The sequence below is a fragment of the Embiotoca jacksoni genome, unplaced genomic scaffold (genome assembly GCF_022577435.1).
Source record: "Embiotoca jacksoni isolate LCO1_2020_lvr unplaced genomic scaffold, fEmbJac1.0.p SCAF_4, whole genome shotgun sequence".
NCBI classification, from domain to species: Eukaryota; Metazoa; Chordata; class Actinopteri; family Embiotocidae; genus Embiotoca; species Embiotoca jacksoni.
The window spans coordinates 13767311-13789211 of NW_027185392.1; the positions used below are offsets into that span (position 1 = coordinate 13767311).

At 38.7% G+C, this 21901-nt stretch overlaps 2 protein-coding genes across 6 annotated transcripts in view; one reads left to right on the forward strand and one right to left on the reverse strand.

Moving 5' to 3' along the window:
* Positions 1–502: 502 nt before the first annotated feature.
* On the forward strand, positions 503–6285 carry il15 (interleukin 15). Its single transcript, XM_069167285.1, has 6 exons — positions 503–730; positions 2574–2656; positions 3159–3246; positions 3436–3480; positions 5257–5388; positions 5536–6285. The coding sequence occupies exons 1-6, from the start codon at positions 662–664 to the stop codon at positions 5647–5649; spliced, it is 531 nt and encodes a 176-aa protein (XP_069023386.1). The 5' UTR covers positions 503–661; the 3' UTR covers positions 5650–6285.
* Positions 6286–11306: 5021 nt separating this feature from the next.
* The window catches only part of inpp4b (inositol polyphosphate-4-phosphatase type II B), a 137735-nt gene continuing 127140 nt past the window's right edge, over positions 11307–21901 (reverse strand). For 3 of the 5 annotated variants that reach the window (XM_069167185.1, XM_069167183.1, XM_069167186.1), the window contains 5 exons: positions 20902–21042; positions 20495–20592; positions 20048–20160; positions 18524–18678; positions 15040–15450 (listed from right to left, as the gene is read on the reverse strand). In XM_069167185.1, the coding sequence (XP_069023286.1) occupies positions 15276–15450; positions 18524–18678; positions 20048–20160; positions 20495–20592; positions 20902–21042 (682 nt within the window). In that variant the 3' untranslated portion in view covers positions 15040–15275. Of the gene's footprint in view, positions 12501–15039; positions 15451–18523; positions 18679–20047; positions 20161–20494; positions 20593–20901; positions 21043–21901 lie in introns of those variants that run through there. The other 2 variants (XM_069167184.1, XM_069167187.1) reach the window with 1 other exon arrangement.

The following is a 21901-nucleotide window of genomic DNA, read 5'->3' on the forward strand; positions in this document are numbered from 1 at the left end:
CTTCTTCAGACTTTACCTTGAACAGTAGAACTTTAGTAGCGCTTAAAATGACACTTACTGATAGAACTTTGTAGTTTGGCTTTCTTGAAGAAATTGTATTTTCTTGATTCTTGTTGTTCTGGGTTTTGTACCCTCATGGTTGAAATGCACTTATTGTAAGTCGCTTTGGATAAAAGCCTCAGCTAAATGAAATGTAATGTAATGGTCCTCAGTTCCCTAGTGTTTTGTAGAATTCTTCCCAAGAAACCAGTCCTGCAATCTGTCCATTTAAACACATTGTGTGGTTGGAAAATAAGCACTAGTTACAGTGGGGGAAAAAAGATCTCCAAAAACGGTTAAGTTTTCTTCTGCTGAGGAGTTTTTTGTGATGATTGATTGCGTCAGTGCACCTTGTAGGGAGCCTCTGGAAGACTCGGTGCCATTGATCATCTCAGTAGCTGCCCATACTGGTGGTTCACCAAGTGACTAAGCAGAAGGAGGCGTGAACATGACGCGAGCAGGGCGTGATCTCTGGGCAATCGTGTCCGCACTTACGTTCAACACAAGTGGATCAATACAGACCATTGAGACAATCCAGCTTCAGTATTACACATGAAATGCTAAAATGTGATCTTGGCCAGTTGCTCCGCTGGGGAGGAGAGCAACCGCTGCCGCTGCGTAGATGACAGACTTCATGACCTCGTTCCTGGTGATCCTCTTCAATCTCACATGCCACGGGGATCAGCGAGCGGTAAGCAGCTTTTAAGTGGATGAGGCAGAGTTACAACGTGTTGTCAATTTACAGCCTAGGTTAGGGGCTTGCAGGCGGAAAACAAGTCGCGTTTTCATTGCGAGTGTGCCAAAGTTCAGAGGCAGATAACATGGTGCGCTGACCGGAGGTGTGTCAACATGGTTATGCACTTGGGTTTCAGTTTGCTGTCTGCTAACTATGTGTGCCATCAAGGTTATTTGGTGAAAACAAACTCCGGTATCTAATTTAGTTTCACTTTCAGTTAGCACAGTGTCTGCGTTCAACGAACCCCCCCCCCCCCGTCTCTAAACAAGAGCTCCTGTGTATCCAACACCGATGAGTAAAATCTGGACTACTGTTGTTAGAATATATAGAAGGCATGCACTGATCCTCAGGCATTTACAAGCTGCTGCTTTTAAGTTCATCGTCGATGTGGAGACAATCCCCAGACATGACAATAATCATTCTTGTGCATTGACATCAACGTTTTGCTGGGTCATTCACAGCTGTTTTGAACGTCTAATCATGCAGCTGTACAACATAAGCATTATAACCTGACTGTTATCATGTTCAGCTGATTATGCACATGTGATGGGTGTCCAGAAATATAATGCTTTCACTGCATTAGTCTGAGGGGCATTTGCAGCAGAGCAGTGGAGGGTTAGGTTGGATTCAGACGAGCTGCAGCGCTGATGTCCTCCCTGCTGAATAGGCAGTTGTGTCACTCTTTTGCTGCTGTTGCTGCTCCAAGTGCTGTATGCCACAGGTTGATGTGATCCAAGTACTCTAACATCAATATTTAGCTTAAAAGAGAAAGTTGCTGGTTAAAGAGGATGATACATGTTGTTTGGGCCAAACCAGATAAACAATCTTTGGAGGTGGAAGGAGCTTCTTCTTTTAATTGCTATATGGGGTCACTGTGGCTGGAGACGAGTACAAATCAAGTCATCAGCAGATGTGAGTGTCACAATTGTTCATGATTACAATTTAGAAAACAATTTTCCACCTAAAACTACTGCTAAAGTAAGACCATGTCTCACACTTGCTGATGCACAGAAACAGATTCATCTCCTCTTCTCTTGTTTTGACCACGTTATGGCTCAGAGACAATAAGGGAAGTACATGAGAGGGATTCACAAAAAGCTTATCTAACAAATGTATGAAAATGTTGCTGCTATCAAAGCATGCTACCAGGTTGACTAAAATTACAACAAATAAACTATACATATAATGAATAAACTCCAGACATGATGTCACGTTTTGATAGATTTAAAGACAGAGATGGAGTCTCAGCATCCATTTGTAGCACAACTAGCCACAACTTCAGTGTGTGTCCCTCCAATGAAAACAGTCTATGAATGCTGTGTAAAGAGTTGTTGGCACAATTCACAAAGGTGAAAACTTGAACTGTTGTTTCCTTTAGATAACACAGAGCTAAGCTTTCTGCACGCAACACCACAAACTCTTCCCAGCACCCGTCTCGCCTACTCTCGCTTACGTTTCCACCGTTGTCTTTCTTCAACACCTCAGCTCTTTTTAGATTTTAGAGTGCGACTTCAGTCTCAGGTTAGGAATCATCTCCATAATGTTGTTGACAATTATATTAACAACAATTTTAGTGGCAGATGCCCCAAAGTTTTACATTGCAGCCGGTATCGTTGCTGCCAGTTGAAGCGCTCTTGCTAAATATATTACCAGTTTTTTATTAGTCAATAAGGCCCAAAATGATATCAAAATATGGTCCAAGTTAATACATTAATAAGTTTCTCTTTAACAGTCTCATTAAAGGTCCATGCTGTAATATGAAGGCTGATAAATCGACATTTCCTTGTGTAATTTCTAGAAAGGAGCCCAGATCCAGCCGACCTTTTCTCTGTGCCGAGAGAGCCACAAAACTCAGGTGTGGCTTTGTTTCTTAGTTCTGAGGTAGGCATACAGTGTGCTACTTATTTCAAGTTGAATATTGGTAACCAGATTTAAAAGTGACTAAATCATTCTATAATATAAACAAAGCTGGAAAAACACACCACCCAAATACAACAGTCAAGTCATAGAAAAGGTTTGGACCACAAACAACATTTTTTTTTTATAGTTATGTTAAAAGGAAAATGTGTAAAGCAGTTTATAAGATCAATTTGAAATCAAGTCAATCAAGCAAAAAGTCTGTGTTCATACTGGGAAAGGTTCCTCAGACAGTGTAATTTTATATCCACAGATTAGCTGCATAACTTTGAAGGTTGTACTACTAAAAATACAGACAAACATACTGACTGTTGAGTATAGTATAATATCTCTCAGCTGAGTAGGTAGTCATAGTAACAATGGGTCAATCCAATACATCGTAGTTATTGTCCACTTTTACAGCCACTTTTTATAGAACTTAAACAAAATGAATATTTATTATCATTGTTTCTCCATCCTCCTACAGCCTCTTGAGTACGTCTACGTGTGCTATGCCTGAAACCGCAGATCTACAGAGTTGTGTGACGATGCTGGTAAACTCAAGTGATGTGAAGGTATCAAGTAAAATTACATTTTGATTTATCTTTTATTTACAAAAGACAATTGTTCCATTCTTTTTTTGCTCACTTTTCTGTACTGCATCCTTAAAACATGCATGTTGGATAGTTTTTTTTTTGTCTTTTTCTTTTTAAATTATTCCACCACATTAAAACTAATTTAACGTTGTTTTTGCTCCTATTTAGAAATCTGATGCTATGCTGTATGCTCCGTCAAATAATGACATTGAAGTAAGTACAAATTCAGCTTTAATTTTAGTTTGGGAGAAAGATAAAAAAAAAAAAAAAGTGTGACAAGCTACAAGGAAACTTAGGGTTTGAAGAATTAACAAAATAATTTGTTGTTTTTTACTTGCATTGGATGTGGAAGGAGATGTTGGTTTGGTGGAGGAGGGCAGAGGGCTGAGGTGAGCTAGTGGCCGGTAGAGACGAAGGCTGGCTGTGAGCGAGGTTGGAAGGAGGATGGTTGACAGCAGACAAAGCTGGGCAGAGCAGAGAGATTAGCAGGCAATCAGGCAGTATTGCTTTCACCAGGAGACAAGGATTAGTAAACAGCAACATGGAGCACAAAGTTAGAATTAATGTTTCCAAGCAGCAAAGAATGAAACTAGCACACTGGATGAAAGAACAACCTGGTGGTGAATGGGTGAAGAACCGGGGCTGATACACTGCAGGGCTGATGAGATAATAAAAAAAAAACATGCACCTCAGGTCAGGTTACCTGGCGCCGCGCTAGTGGCAGCCTGTTGCAGCAGCTCCCCTGAGAGCCCCCCTGCTGTAGCGAAGAAATTTCCCCTCGGGGATTAATAGAGTACTATAAAATAAAAATTAAAAAAAATAATGGGTCGCAGATGGAGCCAGGGAGTGTGAGAAGAGTGCCACGCATACAACACACACACACGCATGCACGCATGTTAATGGCCAAATCCTGGAGGTCTCATTGAATCTCCGCTGTTCTCTAAAAACTGTTCAAACATAATTAAGCCACAACGTAGCTTCATCCCAGTAAACACAGCAGTGTTATTCATCTTGAGTTAATCCCACAAACACATGCCAGTGGTACCCCGACCCAATTGTTCTCTTTCACCAGCATATGAGGGTGCATCAATCATTTCTGAGACTGGTCCTGTTGCACAGTACCGTGAAGTGCACAGACCACAGAGAAGCTGTAACCTCTGTGAGTAAATACTCCAAGTTTTGTCACTTGATCAAAATCAGCGCTTGAGTTACAAATAGTTTTGTTAGCAGTGCTCCAGCAGTGCAATGTTGTACACACTTGAAACTTGAACAGAGAACGCACATCAAAGTTTGTAACAAATTATTGGGCAACAGAAAGAAGTCACAGGGAGCCGAATCCAGTGAGTAGGGGTGGTGGGGCACATTGTAATGTTGCAGAACCAAAGAGCCATCACGCCATAGTTTGGGTTGATTGCACTGATCGTTTTCATTCAGTCACCTGAGACCATTACAGTTGAACTTGGTGTAGACAGTCTGACACTGGGGGACGAATTCATGGTGCACAAACCCGTGATGGTCAAAGAAAACCCACCTGGTTGCTCCTAACCTATTCAGTATTGGACAGTGACGGTCTTCCCACTTTGGAAATGCAAATGTCCCTCAAAACACCTCTCCAGGCTCATTGCTTCATTGCTCTAGGCCTCCTGAAGCATTTTAAGGGTCTCCGATGCAGATTTCCAGAGTTTGACTCAAAATCTAATGTGCGCCCTGTGGTCATGATCACGTGTAACTCGGGTGCTGATTTTGATCAAGCGAAGAAATTTGTAACTCTTTAAGATCCAATTAGTTTTTTTTTTATCGAATGTAAAAACCTTGCCAACCTTTTGAATTTATTCTGCTGTACTAGTTGATAAAATGCATACATTTGTTATCAAGTTTCAGCTTTTTAGTTATCAATACCTGCATAATGAGGGATTTGTCCTCTGTACCTGTTCATTAACTAAATCTGTAACTTTATGTGTCCAAAATGAGGATTTCTTTTTCTCCTAGGAAAACTGCATAAATATGTTGCTTAAATGTTACATGTTGGAGTTGATGATGGTCATCAATGAGTTGGATATCAAGGGTAACCCAGCACAATGCATCTTTCATTTCAATGAAGCACTGCATCCTGAAGTAAATGTAAGTGTGACATTTTCAATTGTACCTTTCATTCTCACATTGCCACAGAGCTGGAGCTAACAAACCCATCATAACATTACACACAAAACCTTTGTTGTTTTATTAATGTTTAAACATTGGTTTAATTGTATCTCCTTTAAACTTCAGGTTGACTGTCCACCATGTGAAGCATACTCTCTTAATAATATTACAATATTCCTGGATAGACTAAATTACCTTTTGGAAAAAATGAACGTCTTGCAGTATCTTCCTAAAACATAATAAGATGTAAATACTCTAAGCTACAAATGTGTATTTGTGTAAATTTGTAAAGAATTGCGTGCTTTTTGTATATAGATTACACTGTAACTGTAAGAACCAGTGCCACACACCATGCCGTCCTGAAGGATGAATTAATTGTTTTTTCTATATAATAGAACGACTGCATTAATGTGAATGTACAGCAGGATTACATTCATTGTTTGTTTTTAACTTGGCCTCACGATCTGTTGCAAAATTGTACTGAATATACAGAATGTATGTCATTAAGCTAAACACTACCTAATGTAACACCTATTCAACTGTATGCGCCTCATGACCTGCTCATTCCAGTAAATAATACTTTACCTGTAGAGTCTTTTATTTGAATTCTTGTACCTATGATTGTATTATTTGTGGAGTGTCTTTTGTAAATGAGCAAAAGTTATGTTTATGCACATTGTTCAGACTAAAAGCAGCCCCTCTTTAAGATAACAAAGTGTTAGCGTTGGTGTCGCCTCAGGAACTGATGAGGCATACGAAAGACTTGCATACAGTGGTGTGAAAAAGTGTTTGCCCCCTTCCTGATTTCCAATTTTTTTGCATGTCTGTCACACTTAAATGTTTCAGATCATCAAACAAATTTAAATATTAGTCAAAGATAACACAAGTAAACACACACACACACACACAAAAAAAATGCAGTTTTTAAATGAAGGTTTTTATTATTAAGGGAGAAAAAAAAATCCAAACCCACATGGCCCTGTGTGAAAAAGTGTTTGTCCCCTCCTGTTAAAACATAACTTAACTGTTGTTTATCACACCTGAGTTCAATTTCTCTAGCCACACCCAGGCCTGATTACTGCCACACCTGTTCTCAATCAAGAAATCACTTAAATAGGACCTGCCTGACAAAGTGAAGTAGACCAAAAGATCCTCAAAAGATAGACATCGTGCCGAGATCCAAAGAAATTCAGGAACAAAGGAGAAAGAAAGTAATTGAGATTTATCAGTCTGGAAAAGGTTATAAAGCCTAAAGTTTTTAAAGCTTTGGGACTCCAGAGAACCACAGTGAGAGCCATTATCCACAAATGGAGAAAACATGGAACAGTGGTGAACCTTCCCAGGAGTGGCCGGCTGACCAAAATTACCCCAAGAGCGCAGCGACGACTCATCCGAGAGGTCACAAAAGACCCCACAACAACATCCAAAGAACTGCAGGCCTCACTTGCTTCAGTTAAGGTCAGTGTTCATGACTCCACCATAAGAAAGAGACTCGGCAAAAATGGCCCGCATGGCAGAGTTCCAAGACGAAAACCACCGCTGAGCAAAAAGAACATTAAGGCTCGTCTCATTTTTGCCAGAAAACATCTTGATGATGTCCCAAGACTTTTGGGAAAATACTCTGTGGACTGACGAGACAAAAGCTGAACTTTTTGAAAAATGTGTGTCCCATTACATTTGGCGTAAAAGTAACACCGCATTTCAGAAAAAGAACATCATACCAACAGTAAAATATGGTGGTGGTAGTGTGATGGTCTGGGGCTGTTTTGCTGCTTCAGGACCTGGAAGACTTGCTGTGATAAATGGAACCATGAATTCTACTGTCTACCAAACAAACCTGAAGGAGAATGTCCGGCCATCTGTTCGTGACCTCAAGCTGAAGCCAACTTGGGTTCTGCAGCAGGACAATGATCCAAAACACACCAGCAAGTCCACCTCTGAATGGCTGAAGAAAAACAAAATGAAGACTTTGGAGTGGCTTAGTCAAAGTCCTGACCTGAATCCTGTTGAGATGCTGTGGCATGACCTTAAAAAGGTGATTCGTGCTGGAAAACCCTCCAATGTGGCTGAATTACAACAACTCTGCAAAGATGAGTGGGCCAAAATTCCTCCACAGCGCTGTAAAAGACTCATTGCAAGTTATCGCAAACGCTTGATTGCAGTTGTTGCTGCTAAGGGTGGCCCAACCAGTTATTAGGTTTAGGGGGCAAACACTTTTTCACACAGGGCCATGTGGGTTTGGATTTTTTTTTCTCCCTTAATAATAAAAACCTTCATTTAAAAACTACATTTTATGTTTATTTGTGTTATCTTTGACTAATATTTAAATTTGTTTGATGATCTGAAACATGTAAGTGTAACAAACATGCAAAAAAATAAGAAATCAGGAAGGGGGCAAACTGGTTTATAATACTCTGAGGTGGGATTTTATTCTTTTGGATTTTGTCTGATTATGAAGTAAAAATTTTAAATACAGTGTTTATTTTACTAATCAAATGGCTTTAACAGGGATTCAGACCAGAAACAGATAATTAATATACTGTACACACATTATCTAAAGACTGGTTTGCTCACACGCTGCACTTTTTTTTTTGCTGCTTGAGCTACGAAAACTAAGTGGAAATGTGTAAAGTGCATTTATTTTACAAGTAAAACAAGTTTGGCAAAACAGACTTTTTGATTTTCTGAACACTTTTTGTCTGAAAGTTGCATTTCCTCTGACCCATCTAGAACGGCTAAGTTTTATTATGATCATGTTTAAGTGTTGTGTAGGAGGCTGCTGCATACTGAGAAGTGACAGTCCTCAGGCACAAGTCTGTACATTAGCATTAGGAAGGAAAACTAGAGGAGCTGGTTCAGCACCGCTGCGGAGGCAGACTGTATCTGTGATCAGGACTGCAGCCTTGGGATGACACAGCCGTCTCTGTGAGAGAACCCATGGCTGTGCTGTTTTTGCTACGATGATCGCTGTGACACATTTCTTTTTAATGGGTGGAACATTGACTACACCCAGCAGTGGTTTTTTTCTGGCTGAGCATTGTATTGACCCTACTATAGAGAGATAGTTACTTTATTAATCCCACAAGGGTACATTTTTTCACTGAACTCTTGTGGTATTCCAGTGACACATCTGTCATAGAGGGACTGCTGGTTCAAATTGTAACAGCCGGACATCCCCATAGCACTAAATATTCAACCAGAAATATGAGAGAAGTTCAAGTAATAACCATATCCAAAGACAGCTTTGGCCAACGCACAGGCAGAGCAGATGCAGCTATCCGTACGACCAGCTGTCGCTTTTAATCCTGTGTTTTTTTTCTTGAAGTGCTTCTTGTCGACCTTATTCAATAAAATACGTTGGCTTGTGATTTTCCACACAGGGCTAAAGTTAGTCTGAATGCAACCTCACTGCATTGAGGATGGTCATCCTCAAGTAATCCACTTGTAAAAAGGTGCTCCACATCGCAACTACAGATCAAAACTCCCCTAAGTATCTTTATATATAAAAAGTTGCAAATTATTTTGCTCTTCAACTGTAAAGATTTCATTAAGATTTAGGAGAATGTAGTTTAACCGTTTTCTGCTGAACGAGAGAGAAACCGAATGTGGGTACAAGTGGTAAGGAGGGTCCAGGAAATCTAAAGATGGTTATGGTTTCCTTGAACTTCATGACAGACAATCAGTATTTGATTGAAGTGTCAACATCCATTTATTAATGCTGTTTGAGCTCTTCATTGTAAAGCTGTGCTATCAGAGTGGAACTTGGAATATGTTTATGTCTCTTTTCAACGGCTGTTGGGTTGCAATTAGATAACCATTGTTCAGAAGGAAATAGAGCCAATGCATGGCTCACAGCCAACAGTCACTAATGCATCAAATAAAGATAACATAGTCGCAGGTCTTGGATTAGGCCTGGGTTTCAAATTTGGCAATTGGAGTTGCCAAAATCTAAAACATAGATAAGACCTGAAACTGACATGTTTTTTGTGTTTTTTGACACACATTTGACATTAATTCTGTAGTTGCCAGGAGAAAAATTAATCAGTGATGGGAAACACATGGGAACAGACATCTTGCTGCCTCCGTGAATTCTTTCAGCACGAACGAACAACAACCAGCCAAAGTACAGTTTCCAAAGGATTTACTCAAACACAAACAATGTATCAATGACTGTGTGCTCTGCTGCCGAGCATCTGAGAATATGTCACACGTATGTGTCATACATCAGGTCTGCAGCCAGCCTGCTGCTCAGTCTCTCCAGGAGTGCAAGCCCTCTGGTGTCCTGAGACTTGGTTTTTAAAGAGGAAGAGAGGAACAATCAGGGATTCGATTCAGCTGGGCTAATTAAAGTTGCTGTAAAGCAAATTCCAAGATTTGCTTCTCTCAGTACATTATATACGTGTGAAATAAGTCGCTGAAAGCATGTGCAAAGTTTGAAAACTTTGTCGCACTGAAATGTGGAGTTAGACCGTTAAACAGTTTCTCATCCGTCTTCAGCTCAGGTTTTTTTTAGGTGGGGCTAAAAGCTAGCCTATCTACGTCACAAGGCTACCGCACAGACGGTTTAGATATCTCTTTCATATATTTATTTTTGATACCCTTTGTATAAGATATTATTTGTCCTCTTAGATAAGCTTTTAGCATCTCTGGATATCTGTGTGCACTTTTGTGAAATGGCCCGATGAGGTCCATGCCAATCTGCTCAAATGAGACCTCCATTAACAGCAGAGGGCGCAAAGGTGCCCTCGGAATGGCCGGATGGTTTTCCAATTGACACTCCGGGCAGGATGCAGACCAACGGCGCACATCCCCCCAGATACCCGGCCAATAAAATCGGGTTATTATCTGGTACAGTGTTTTTTCATACCCCATGTGGCCATGTGTACGGGACACAGGATCTGTGCTGAAATAAAGTTAATCTCTCCCTGATCTTTTACCATTAAGAATCCCTGACCTATTTCAATAAATTACTCAACACCACACTACACATACACAAATCACAAGTTGCCTCACACATTCCATTGTAATTACATTTCTCATTCCTTTCCTGCCTTCATGTATATCTGTATTATATTTCCATCACAAATTGGCATCAGGAACACACCTTTGTGATGGAAATCGTGGAGATGAGGTGGAGAAAGTAGAGGAGACCGATTTGGGTGTGATGTTTATTGGTCAATCGAGGAGAGAGGCCACAACGTGTGGCAATGCCGGGTTGCTACACCTCTCTGTCTGGACTCAACTATAGGAACACCTTGTGTCCTTGGCTGAATACCGTGAGACCGAGAGTCAGACATGCTCAACATGTAGCAGGAACAGTTAGTTCCTGGGGTCAGGGTGTTCCTTATGTCAGGACTATCCATCCATCCATCCATCCATCCATCCATTATCTATACCCACTTTATCCTGAACAGGGTCAGGGAAGGGCTGGAGCCTATCCCAGCTCACTTAGGGCGAAGGCAGGGTTCACCCTGGACAGGTCGCCAGCCTAACACAGGGCCAACACAGAGACAGACCAGAAACAAAGACCATTCACGCTCTCATTCACACCTAAGGGCAATTTGTAGAACCATCAATTAACCTGAGAGGCACGTTATTGGATGGTTGGAGGAAGCTGGAGTACCTGGAGAGAACCCAGGGAGAACATGCAAACTCCACACAGAACGGCCCAGGCCCGGATTCAAACCTGGAACCTTTTTGCTGTGAGGCGACCATGCTAGCCACTCTACCACTGTGCCGCCATGTTTGGACTAAACAATAGAATTTTCTTGACAATATATATGCTTTGTCTCATATTATAATTTTTTTTCTTGTCTGTTATGTTATATTGCATAGACAAATAATGTTCAATTACATGTACACCTGTAAAAAAACGCATGCAAATCATTACACATATATCTCTATACAATCAATACAAAAATGAAATCATTCTTTAATTTGAAATGGGCATTTGTAAATGTCAAATGTATCACACAACTAATCTTTTCAAACATGCATAGAAGTCCAAGGTATCAACCCCCAGAATATACAACTACTTTAGAGTTAAAAAAAATAAATAATTAATTTGTTTCCAATGATCAAGCTGCACTTAATTTGGTCTCACTGGGCTGTATCAATAGAGATATACAAACATGATAGAACATTTGGTTTGAAACACAAGTAGATGGAAAGTTAAGGGAAAAACAATGATGGGAAGGTTTAGACCTGAACATGTGATATTATAAAAATAAACAGATCTCATTCTTGAGAACAATAGAAGTGCATAAAGTCATCTACACAAGGTCAGGCTTTGAGTGTTGCACTTCTTGTAAAACTTAGAACATTAAAACCCTCCTATTTTGCATTTCATTGTGGAGAGGAGTATTTATTCCACAAAAATCACTGGAGCATGGTCGTCCACTCCTGAACATGGGAACTGTAACTAACAAAAAAAAGTTTAGAGATCCACTTTGTTTTTTTCATCGCCACATAACCAGCAAACAATCCCAACCGGTGAGTATTTTAATCACACAAACACTCACTTTAAAAACAATCTGCAGAAGAGAAATTCCTCACGCATACAAACAAAGGCAGTATAAACTGCTTGAGGTGTTGAAAGACTCATTAACATAAACTGCACACACAGATTGTCTACATCTTTGGCTTGCACTCACAGATGAACAGTTTATTGCTGCTTAAACCATTAAAAAAAAAGCAGGAAAATGCATTTCTTTTACAAGTAACATGTATAATTCAGCTTGGGATTGAATAAGCCCCTTTTTCTTTAGGCTTATGCATGTACACCTCTCCCATACCAGAGCAAACAAAAACAAACAGCAACAACAAAAAAAACATCCAGTAGGTGTTTTCATTCTGAACAATACAACATTTTATATCCTCACTATTATTTATAACCTTTGATATATTTACTACTGGGACAACACTGAGAGAGTACTTTGACAGTATGTGGCTCACGTCCTCATGAGTCAACTTTGCCATAAGTCCCCTCCGGAGGTCGGTAGCACTTGGGGAAGGCCATCAGCTGCAACATGTTGAAGGCATATTTCCTGCATCTAATATTCTTTTGAACGTTCTCAATCCGACATCCTTCTCTGATGATCAAAATAAAGAGGGTGAGGAGGAATGAGGAAAGAAAAGAAAAGAGAACAAACAAAAGTAAACATGAGTGAGATCTAAAAATCATGTTTGTAATGAGAATGACAAATGCAGGCCTGTAAAGGAAGCTTCTCACTAATTTGTGTCATTGAATTTGGTTAATCAATGTGCAACCTGTTTGCATTTTTCTTTTAAAAAAAAAAGAAAGAATAAGCAGCAAAATATATAATGTATACATATTAAACAACTGGAAAGAGCTGAAAGATGCAAGCTGCAGAAGGCCCGTTCAAACCTGAGACAGCTGGAGCAGTTTGCTCTGGAAGAGTGAACCAAATGACCTGTTGACAGGTGCGCAAGTCTCACTGAGAGCTACACAAGTCGTCTGTTTGCAGGTATTCCCTCTAAAGTGCTTCATGTTGCTGTTGTCGTTATTATTTAACAATTAAAAAATATTCTGTTGAATCAAAAATCTGAAGCAAAGTCTGATTTGTATTAAATATGGGATAAACAAGGATGGAGGCTGACCACTTTCCTCAGTTTCAAGTTTTTTCAGAGAAAATGGTGTGCTTTTCCCATTTTCCTGAAACAGTACCAACAAATTATTTCACAACTGTAAAAACCATCAGGAGGATTACAATGGAAACCCATTATGAACCATATTATTGCTGCCAAGATGGTGTGGAATAATGCAGTCACTATGAATATATTTCCAGTCCCATCTCACACAAAGACAGCATTGTCTGCTGTACAATAAATACTTTTGGGCAAGACACTAAATGTCAGTGAAGTTTTAGTTTGAATGTCTTACATAAAACTATCCCTGGATTAACACGTTACTTTAAATACTTTAAATCCAGGTTTTCAAATTGAGCTCAAAGGAAATAATGAAAGAAGTCGCTACAAAGATTATGCAAGGTTCACCATTGGGAGAGAAATGAAAACATCTTTTTTAAATTGTATTTTTCATATTGTGATCTGAATGAAGTAAAAGAAAAAGTGAGCAGTGGAGTACAATTTTTTTTTTTTTTTTAAAAAGGGATCTGATGGGATTCTGTTGCACAACATCTTATAACTTTGTGAGTATTTCATAACATCCTACATGACCATACTCGTACTGTACTCAAAGGTTTTTCTTCACATTGGAATCCACCATTGAGAAAATCTTACCATGAGGGCCATGTAGTTGTTTGATAATTCTTTCATTTTTTTTTCTAACAACAGAATATGCTGTGATGATGATCACAGGATTATATCACAAACTCCTAAAAAGCTACATAATGGAGTTCGGATGTTTGGTGTGGTTTATAATTAAGTTTGAACTGTTGACATATAGCTAAACAGGAAGGGGCTCACTCAGCAGGGAGTCTTACAATCCTGATAAGTTTAGAAAAAGGCTGTTTCAAATTGTGACCTCATACCCACGATGAGCACAGAAGAGCACTGCTCACTGCTACATAATATCATTACAACTGACTTTTTACACATGTAATGTTACAGCAAGGCAGTGAGGAGCTACACCGGGCTATTCTTAACAATGTGTGACTACATGTGCTGACATAGAAGCAAGTTAACTCAGTATTAGGACAGAAATATCTGTGTATCAAAGCAAGTGTTAAAGAGTTGTCAGTAGCAGAAAAGGAAACTCATGCAAACGGACGAAACACAAGCAAGAACAGAAATGCTTCAAATAAATAAAGAAACCCAACTAAATTGACAAATGTGTAAATTAAAAGATATTTACGCTCCACTACAAATACAGAAACACTATCAATCTTACACAGCAGACATTTCCAGACATTTTGTTGAAGTTGGCTACCTGCCAGTGATGTTGAAAAATGAACTCCAACCTGTTTATCTGTTCAGTGTACCGGTACCTTTGAAACTTCTTTTGTGTATGAAAAACATACGTCGCTCCCTTTTGTATTAACTCTCTCTCTCTAAAAAACAAGGTTTTGATTCATCAGATTTTAAATGTAACTTCTGTTACTACTTTAAATACCATATCGTCCGTTTCCTTTAAAGATAATAGTTTTAATATTCTATAGTTTTGTATTATGCTATAAAAAGACCAAAACCAACAATAACTTGATCCCAATAAGAATATCGACACCTTATTTTTGACACAGTAATGAAAAACTATTAAAAACACTTCAATTATTCTGGGTGAAATGTTCCCACATCGCCATGAATGTAGCCGCTATGATGTATTTTAAAGTGAATCCCACACATACCGTTCTCATTAATGCTAACAGTAATGAATGAATTTGTGGCAATGTGATAAAGAGAGCGTAGGGAAATTGGACCGTATTGATACATGGACCTGTGCAGTGTTGTTGTTCGAAGTGAGATAAACACAGAAAAACATCAGGCTTGATCTTTAAGCTATACATTAACATAATCATAGTTTTTGTTTATATTGTTTATACGTTTGGATTTCAGTGAGTCTAAACTTTATGTTTGTATTAGTTTTGAAGTCTTGATCTTGTCAGATAATATGGACTAACTTACCAAAAAAACAACAACTAGTAAATCTGGGGAGAGTAAATGTTTAATAGCTGATTTTGTTACCTAATACCATCTGATGGAAATCAATTTTCCTTGTCCTCCACTACTGCAGAGCGATTAATGCCCCACAGCCTGAGGTCGATAATAAACCACTTGCACTAATTACCCTTACACAAAAAGCCCGTTAGCTCATAATACCCCCACTAATAAAAGAATAATCAGCAAACAGAAAAAAAGCAGTGCGTAGAGATGGCATTGTCAGCACTTTATTGATATTTTGCAAGCAGAAAAACAAGACTTAAAATGAGCCACACAACCAGTAAGTGGGAGCTAACAAGCAGCAGGGCAATGGGATAAAAGTGTCGCGACGCTGGCTTGTTCTCTGTCACGGTGCCAGCCTCGGGATCCTCCCACTGCCCAATGTCTCCCTGGGTCAGCCGACTGCAGGGGTGCCCATCAGAGTGAAACAGAGCGAACAGAGACAGATCAAAACACTGCGATGTTAGTACAATATAGATGCTGTCTAAGTGGATTTCCTAGCACAGATTGACGGCTTGAGAGTCATCACAGGCTCAAACCAGAACGCCCACTTAGACACAGACGGCGGCCACAGATGGAGCAAGAATATGAGAAACGTGCACACCAACAACTGCACTGTCAGCCACAGAATTAAATGATTGGAGAGTGGAGGAAGGAGACATGCAGTTTTTAATGCAAGTTTAATGATAAAAGCATTACCTGGAATTTGTATTCACTACATCTAATCCAGCTGACATGCGTTCACTGAAGTCCAGAGTGAAAGAATTGTGTTACAGCTTAAGTTAAACAGGTTTTTGTAGGATTCGAGACTTCTGTGTTGACTTTATTTGGGATCAGCTTTTCACCACATTAACACCTTGTTTATAACCGATTTAATTCAACGTCTGCAAGTTGAAAATATCTTAATCAAAGCCCGCCTCTACATTAGATAATCAGCACCTTTGGACAAGTACAGACATTTGTTCATTTTACTGTCAGAGACCAGAGGTCCATGTGGGAAACTCATGACAATATATGACCTCTTCAGCCATTGTAGGTAATGAAACTACACAAAAATGCGTCATGGGAAGAACATACATGAAATACCTGACACTACTGACAAGAAGACTCAACGACAGACCAGCTAGATATGTAAATACAAAATGTGGCTACGCAATAAACTTCACGTCTTGTACAATAAAACACAACTGTTAAGTTCACACCCAGTGATTTATTGTATTGACAATATCACTGTTGGGTACATAAATACCTAAGTATATTATAACATTACAACCAACTGACCCAGCATGTCTAATCACCAACATAAAAGTTCCCCACATTTTTACGAATAAATAAACCAATTCTGTCACAGAATTAGTCAAGCTGATTTTCAACATTGTTGTAAAACCTTTACTGACTCACCAGGTTTATAAATGATTTACTAAAGTGATGATGTTCGGTAATGCTGACACTTTCAACCTGATGAACCCAAACAAAAGCAGTGTTCATTATAATAAATGCACTGATTTTAGTGGTGACACTTGACCAAATATAAATAGTAATGTTAATTAATTTAAATCAGTGCCAATATGTTACTAAAATTACGGTAAAAGGATGTCCAACATGACATTGTTTTGTTTGACACACAAACATTAATGTATCAAGATTTTCCTTCATTTTCTAAAGCTGACCAATTTTTGGGATCTCCTCCTTTTACTTCCATTTTAACACAAAATTATCAATAAATAATTTGTATCAAAACATCGTCAAGTACAAAAGTTTGGTTTCAGATGCACGGCCTTTGTTAATTTAGAACCAAATAACTAGTGTTTCAAGAATTGAATGACAACACAGACGGTCAAAGGGGATTACGTCATTGACCTTGAAGGACATCACAGCGAATCACTGGAGTGTCCTGTAACAACTAAAATACAGCGTCCTCTTTATGTGTTCAGATCTCCATCACTGATTGACAGCCTGTATATTTACTTATTATGCCAATATAAGCTAAGCAGACCAGAAGAGTTCTCTATAGAGATCTTACAGGCAGAGCAGTGAGTTCTACTGTGATTGTTTTTCTTTTCATGGCTTTTTTACATTGAACATTAAACATGAGCAGGTTTGAGAAGAGTCATCAGGATTTGTTTTTGCACAAACGACACGTGAGTTAATGCCCATCACATCAGTCGAATTAACTGCATTATTCTGTTGTGCTACTTAATAAAAAACAAGTTATTATTCAGTAGGACTTGTGGTTTGCTTATTCAATTACCAAGCTTAATTTACACTAATTTGTGACCCTGATCAGTTGTACAATTTGTTGAATCATTGATTTGTGGCCAGTAGTTTTGAACCTCATTGATTGTATTTGTGTCTCACTTCTCTTACTCACAACACAGCTGCAATGCATGGGCCTGTACGGCCTCTATATGCCTGCCACAGGCATTTCAGGCATGCACCTCACCAGCATCCTTACAAAATGTCTAAAGTTACACCTTATCAGATTTAAGCAGATGTTTACCCTACTGGCAAACATGGACATTAAAGGCAGCAGCGTCCCTGCAGCAGCGATAGGAACATGCATGGTTGCCTTTAAATGTGAGGGATGGTGTTGGTGGTGGAGGAAGCACATGATGATGTTTACGCAGGCACATCTAATGATGATAGGCTACGAGGGGAAGGTGCAGACAAAATATCTTTGATGTGTGATGGATGCTGTGGGTGCAGGTTATTACTTTAACCAGAGGTTCGTAATAACAAGTCTATTCAGGAGAATATAAGGGAGAACATGCAAACTCCGCACAGAAAGGCCCAGGACCGGATTTGAACCCAGAACCCTTTTTGCTGTGAGGCGACAATGCTAGCCACTGCACCACCGTGCCGCCTGACTTCAGTGCAGGAGACCGCTGTTCGCTTCACTTTTTTAAATCAGCCTTTTTTGTGGACATGATAACATTGCATAACTTTAACATACAACACTTTTGATGTGATTATTTGAACCCAAACCATTATCTTTCCCTAACCCTAATCAAGTGGGGTTTTTTTGCTTAAGGGGCGCTAATATAGGAAACACTCCAGTGGGTCGTATTCGAGGGTAGGAACAAACAAACTGTATGAGGATTTCTTAGAAATTCCTCTAAAATCATATGAAACATCCAACCATGTCTCTCCAGAATTAACATCCTGGTTACACTAAATAAGTCACAGATCCCACTGTCAATTAATGTCACCAAAACCAGGACATTGTCCCTGGAAAGACTGCTAAAGTTTTTAATGTTTTTCATTATTGTGAGCGCCGTTAGATCGTGGTGATGGCAGAAGTCTCAAATGACTGAGATTTTATCAGAGCAAAAAAAAGTTATCTGAATGGCTACATATTGGAGGTCAAAGCAGAACAACATGTCAATATGACATTTTAAGTGCAGTACGTTAAGACTGGCTGGAATAATAACTTGCACCCGTGATAGTTTGATGCCATCTTTAATTTCTATCTTACCTCCGCATGCAGTCCAGAGCTCGAGTGAAGAAGTCCTTGCTGAGCTGGTGTTCATCACGTAGGAGGGCACACTGCTCTAATGTGACAGACATGGATGTTCGGTCTTTGGCACTTTTACAGCTGGTAAATCTGATGCCATTTAACCTTCGGCAGATCTGGAGGGAAGTGGAGAAAAAAACATTAATCATTAATGTGAAATGTTCCTTTTTTTGATCATTTAGTGATTCAACTTTTAAAGAGCCTTGTTATACACGTGCGTTTTATTCTAACAGACTTTAAATCAGATGAAACTATAAAAAAGGAAATTACACATTTGTTGAAATAAAATTTATATATTTTGTGATATACAGTGATATAACACCTAAACAACAGGTACCTGCTATGCAATTATATTATAACATGTAGCTTAGATTTGTGTTTCCCCCAACTTATTACATTTATTGAAAAAAATGCTGCTGCTGATGTCTTTAAATAAAGATCCTGTTAATTTGATCAAGTATAGAAAGGCCATGTGACATGTATTCTAATGTCACTCAGTCTGTCAAACACTTTGAGCCAGACAAAAATATCTCAACAGGTACGAGACAGATTATCATGGTTATTTGTAGTTCCTTGAGGATGAATCCTATTTACTTTGGTGATCGGAGTTAAATGTTTCCACCAATATTGAAAGAAATGTCTCCATTATAACACATTAAATAAAAAATTAAAAAAACATGTACACATCATATCCATGTAAAGGGGACATAATATATATGATTTACAGTGCAAAAACCTCTTTTTTAACTGTTTATCTCACACCCTAAGATAAGCTTGTTACCTTTTAAAATGATTTCCCCTTTGTTCTAATTTATTAATTGAATTTAATGTATTCATAATCTTATTTTTTTTAAATCAGACTAACAGAAGAAGTCAGTGTGGATGGTCTCTGTGCAAATGGATGTTGAATCTTAAGTTGTGTATCTCATACAGGCCCAGTTAGCTAATTAAATACATTCATACAGATTTCAGCTGTGTGAGGGGAAAAAAAAACTTACTGAACAACCTCAGAGACAAAGGCTACGTAACTGATGACTGTTTGTGGGCATGCACAAACAACACTATCCTTTTTTACACAAAAAACATGATATGTCCCCTTTAACATCAGCACAGAGGTGACAGGCACGACTGCAGACTCTTTTTCTTGTTAGAACATATTCGCACAGTGACTTCTGTTAATCACAAGGTCTGTAAGAACATGTATAACAATTCACTGACAGGTACTGAATATAACAAGATAATAAAGATCAGCATGTATTGTCTTTCAAAGTCAACTCATGCTCAGACAGTTGCTTTTTGTTTGGCTCAGTGCTCCCATTAAAGCCCATGAAATATTAATATGCCACAAACATAACATTAAAACACATCAAGTGTTGCGAGATCATAGTTACCTTTGTTATGCAAGATGGAACATTTTGTCATACGGTTGAGAGGAAACAATCTTCCTTGACGAGGACAGAGAGTTACAATAAAAACATCACTCACCGTTCCAGCAATCCACAGTATCTCCACATTCTTCCTCTTCTTTGTGACGACATTCTGTCCCAAGTTTTCAAGTAATTCCTTTATGTCAGTCTGTGTGTGAAAACACGGTAGACCTGTTTGTAGAAAAATATGAACACATTGCCAGCTCAGATGGGAATGAAGTTTATGTTGGATTAATGTCAACAGAAAAAAAGAAAACAGAATTCACCTCATATTTTTTACATTATTAAATTCACACTCTTTTCGTCAAAAATACTACAATTATATATTAAAACTTCTGATGTAATTCTGATAGTCAATACATGTAATGCTTTACCCACATCTTTGTAACTACACTTTGGTACAGCGGTGAGAGAAGGAACATAAGTCGGAGTATTTCTAACAGATTTACAAAGAAGAAGAGTATTTGTCCCTGGTCAAAGAAATTTTAGAAAATTGTGCACTTACATTCTAGTGGCACCTTTTCACTTAACGATTTGTAATAGGCCTCTAATGTCTCAAAGTTCTTCTGGTTTATTCTTTCTTGTAGGGAGATATCTCCAAACCTGAGAGGATAAATACGGGCAGTTATGGAGAACAATCATCAATATGCTTAATGTCTTTCCTCACCTGTTCACAATCTTTCATGTGATGTAACTGCAATGCACATCAGTAAATGCTGCATTCAGAAAATAAAAAACATGATTTTACATGGACTGTTTTTGCTTTTTAAGAAAACTCAAAACAATAATCTGTTATCAGATACTAATTAAAGACCGAATTGCCTCCGGGCAACATGCTCACAGAAAGAGCAATTGCCTTTAAGAGCAGCTGAGTGTAAGTTCTTCAGAGTGAACAAAGAATGTTTGCAGTACCTCTCTGCTATAGTTTGTTGTTCATTGATGCCCACGTTAAACAGCACCGGGAATACTCGTAGAGGCTTGCCCTCCTTGATCTCCTCTGGCAAGGTCTGGAAAACCAATTGTGGTAATGGCACTTCTACAATGAAGTGGTCTCTGAATGCAAGCAGAGAAAATAATGCATTAGAAGGTGAAAGAGAAAAAGCAATTAAAAAGAAATTTGATATATTTTACTGGGCTGCAGAATATGATATGTTTGGGAAGTTGTATAATCTGACACCTAAACCAGGCCGGAGCAAAGTGTGAAAAGAGAAACTGATGGTGTGCGTGCATGAGAGAAAGAGAGCGTGTTAAACAGACTGCCTGATGTGAAGGTTCAATGCACCAGTAACTGGTTCAAGTAAAGTTGAGGGAAATGTCCGACAAATAAACTATTGCTTTACTGCATGTCCAAACAGCTGTAATAAGTAAGTGAACAATTTCTGAACAAACGAGGGAAAATTATCAAGTCCAAAAGTCAGAGCTTCTTCCTCATGACAGTACAGCTGTGGCACATGGTGCACATTCACATACTATTTTGAACATTGAAGGTGGTTTGTGTTTGGGTCAAATTCCAGACATGGAGAGGTTTCAGTAAAAAGATTCTTGTCAAAGAGGAAATGGCTGCAGCTCTGCCCACTTGTAATTACAGAAGGTATTTGTTACACTTTACAGTAAAACTTGAGTGTACAGTCACAGATTTTGTAGAGAATAAACAGTGCACGACTACATTTATTCAGCTGTGTCTATTTACATTGCTGCTGTTATTAGTTAAACTAAACAAAAAATTATACTGGAGTGAAATTGGCAACACTTTATTTTATGGGTCCTGTAATTTGTTGATAGTTTACACTTAAGTTATTTGAGAAGAACTGTGTCATTTAGCAGTAATTATAGTGACAATATCCTGACACCCTTTACAGAGAAAGTACCCACTGCTTTAACCTTCCTGTTATCTTCAGTCAATTGGGGGGAA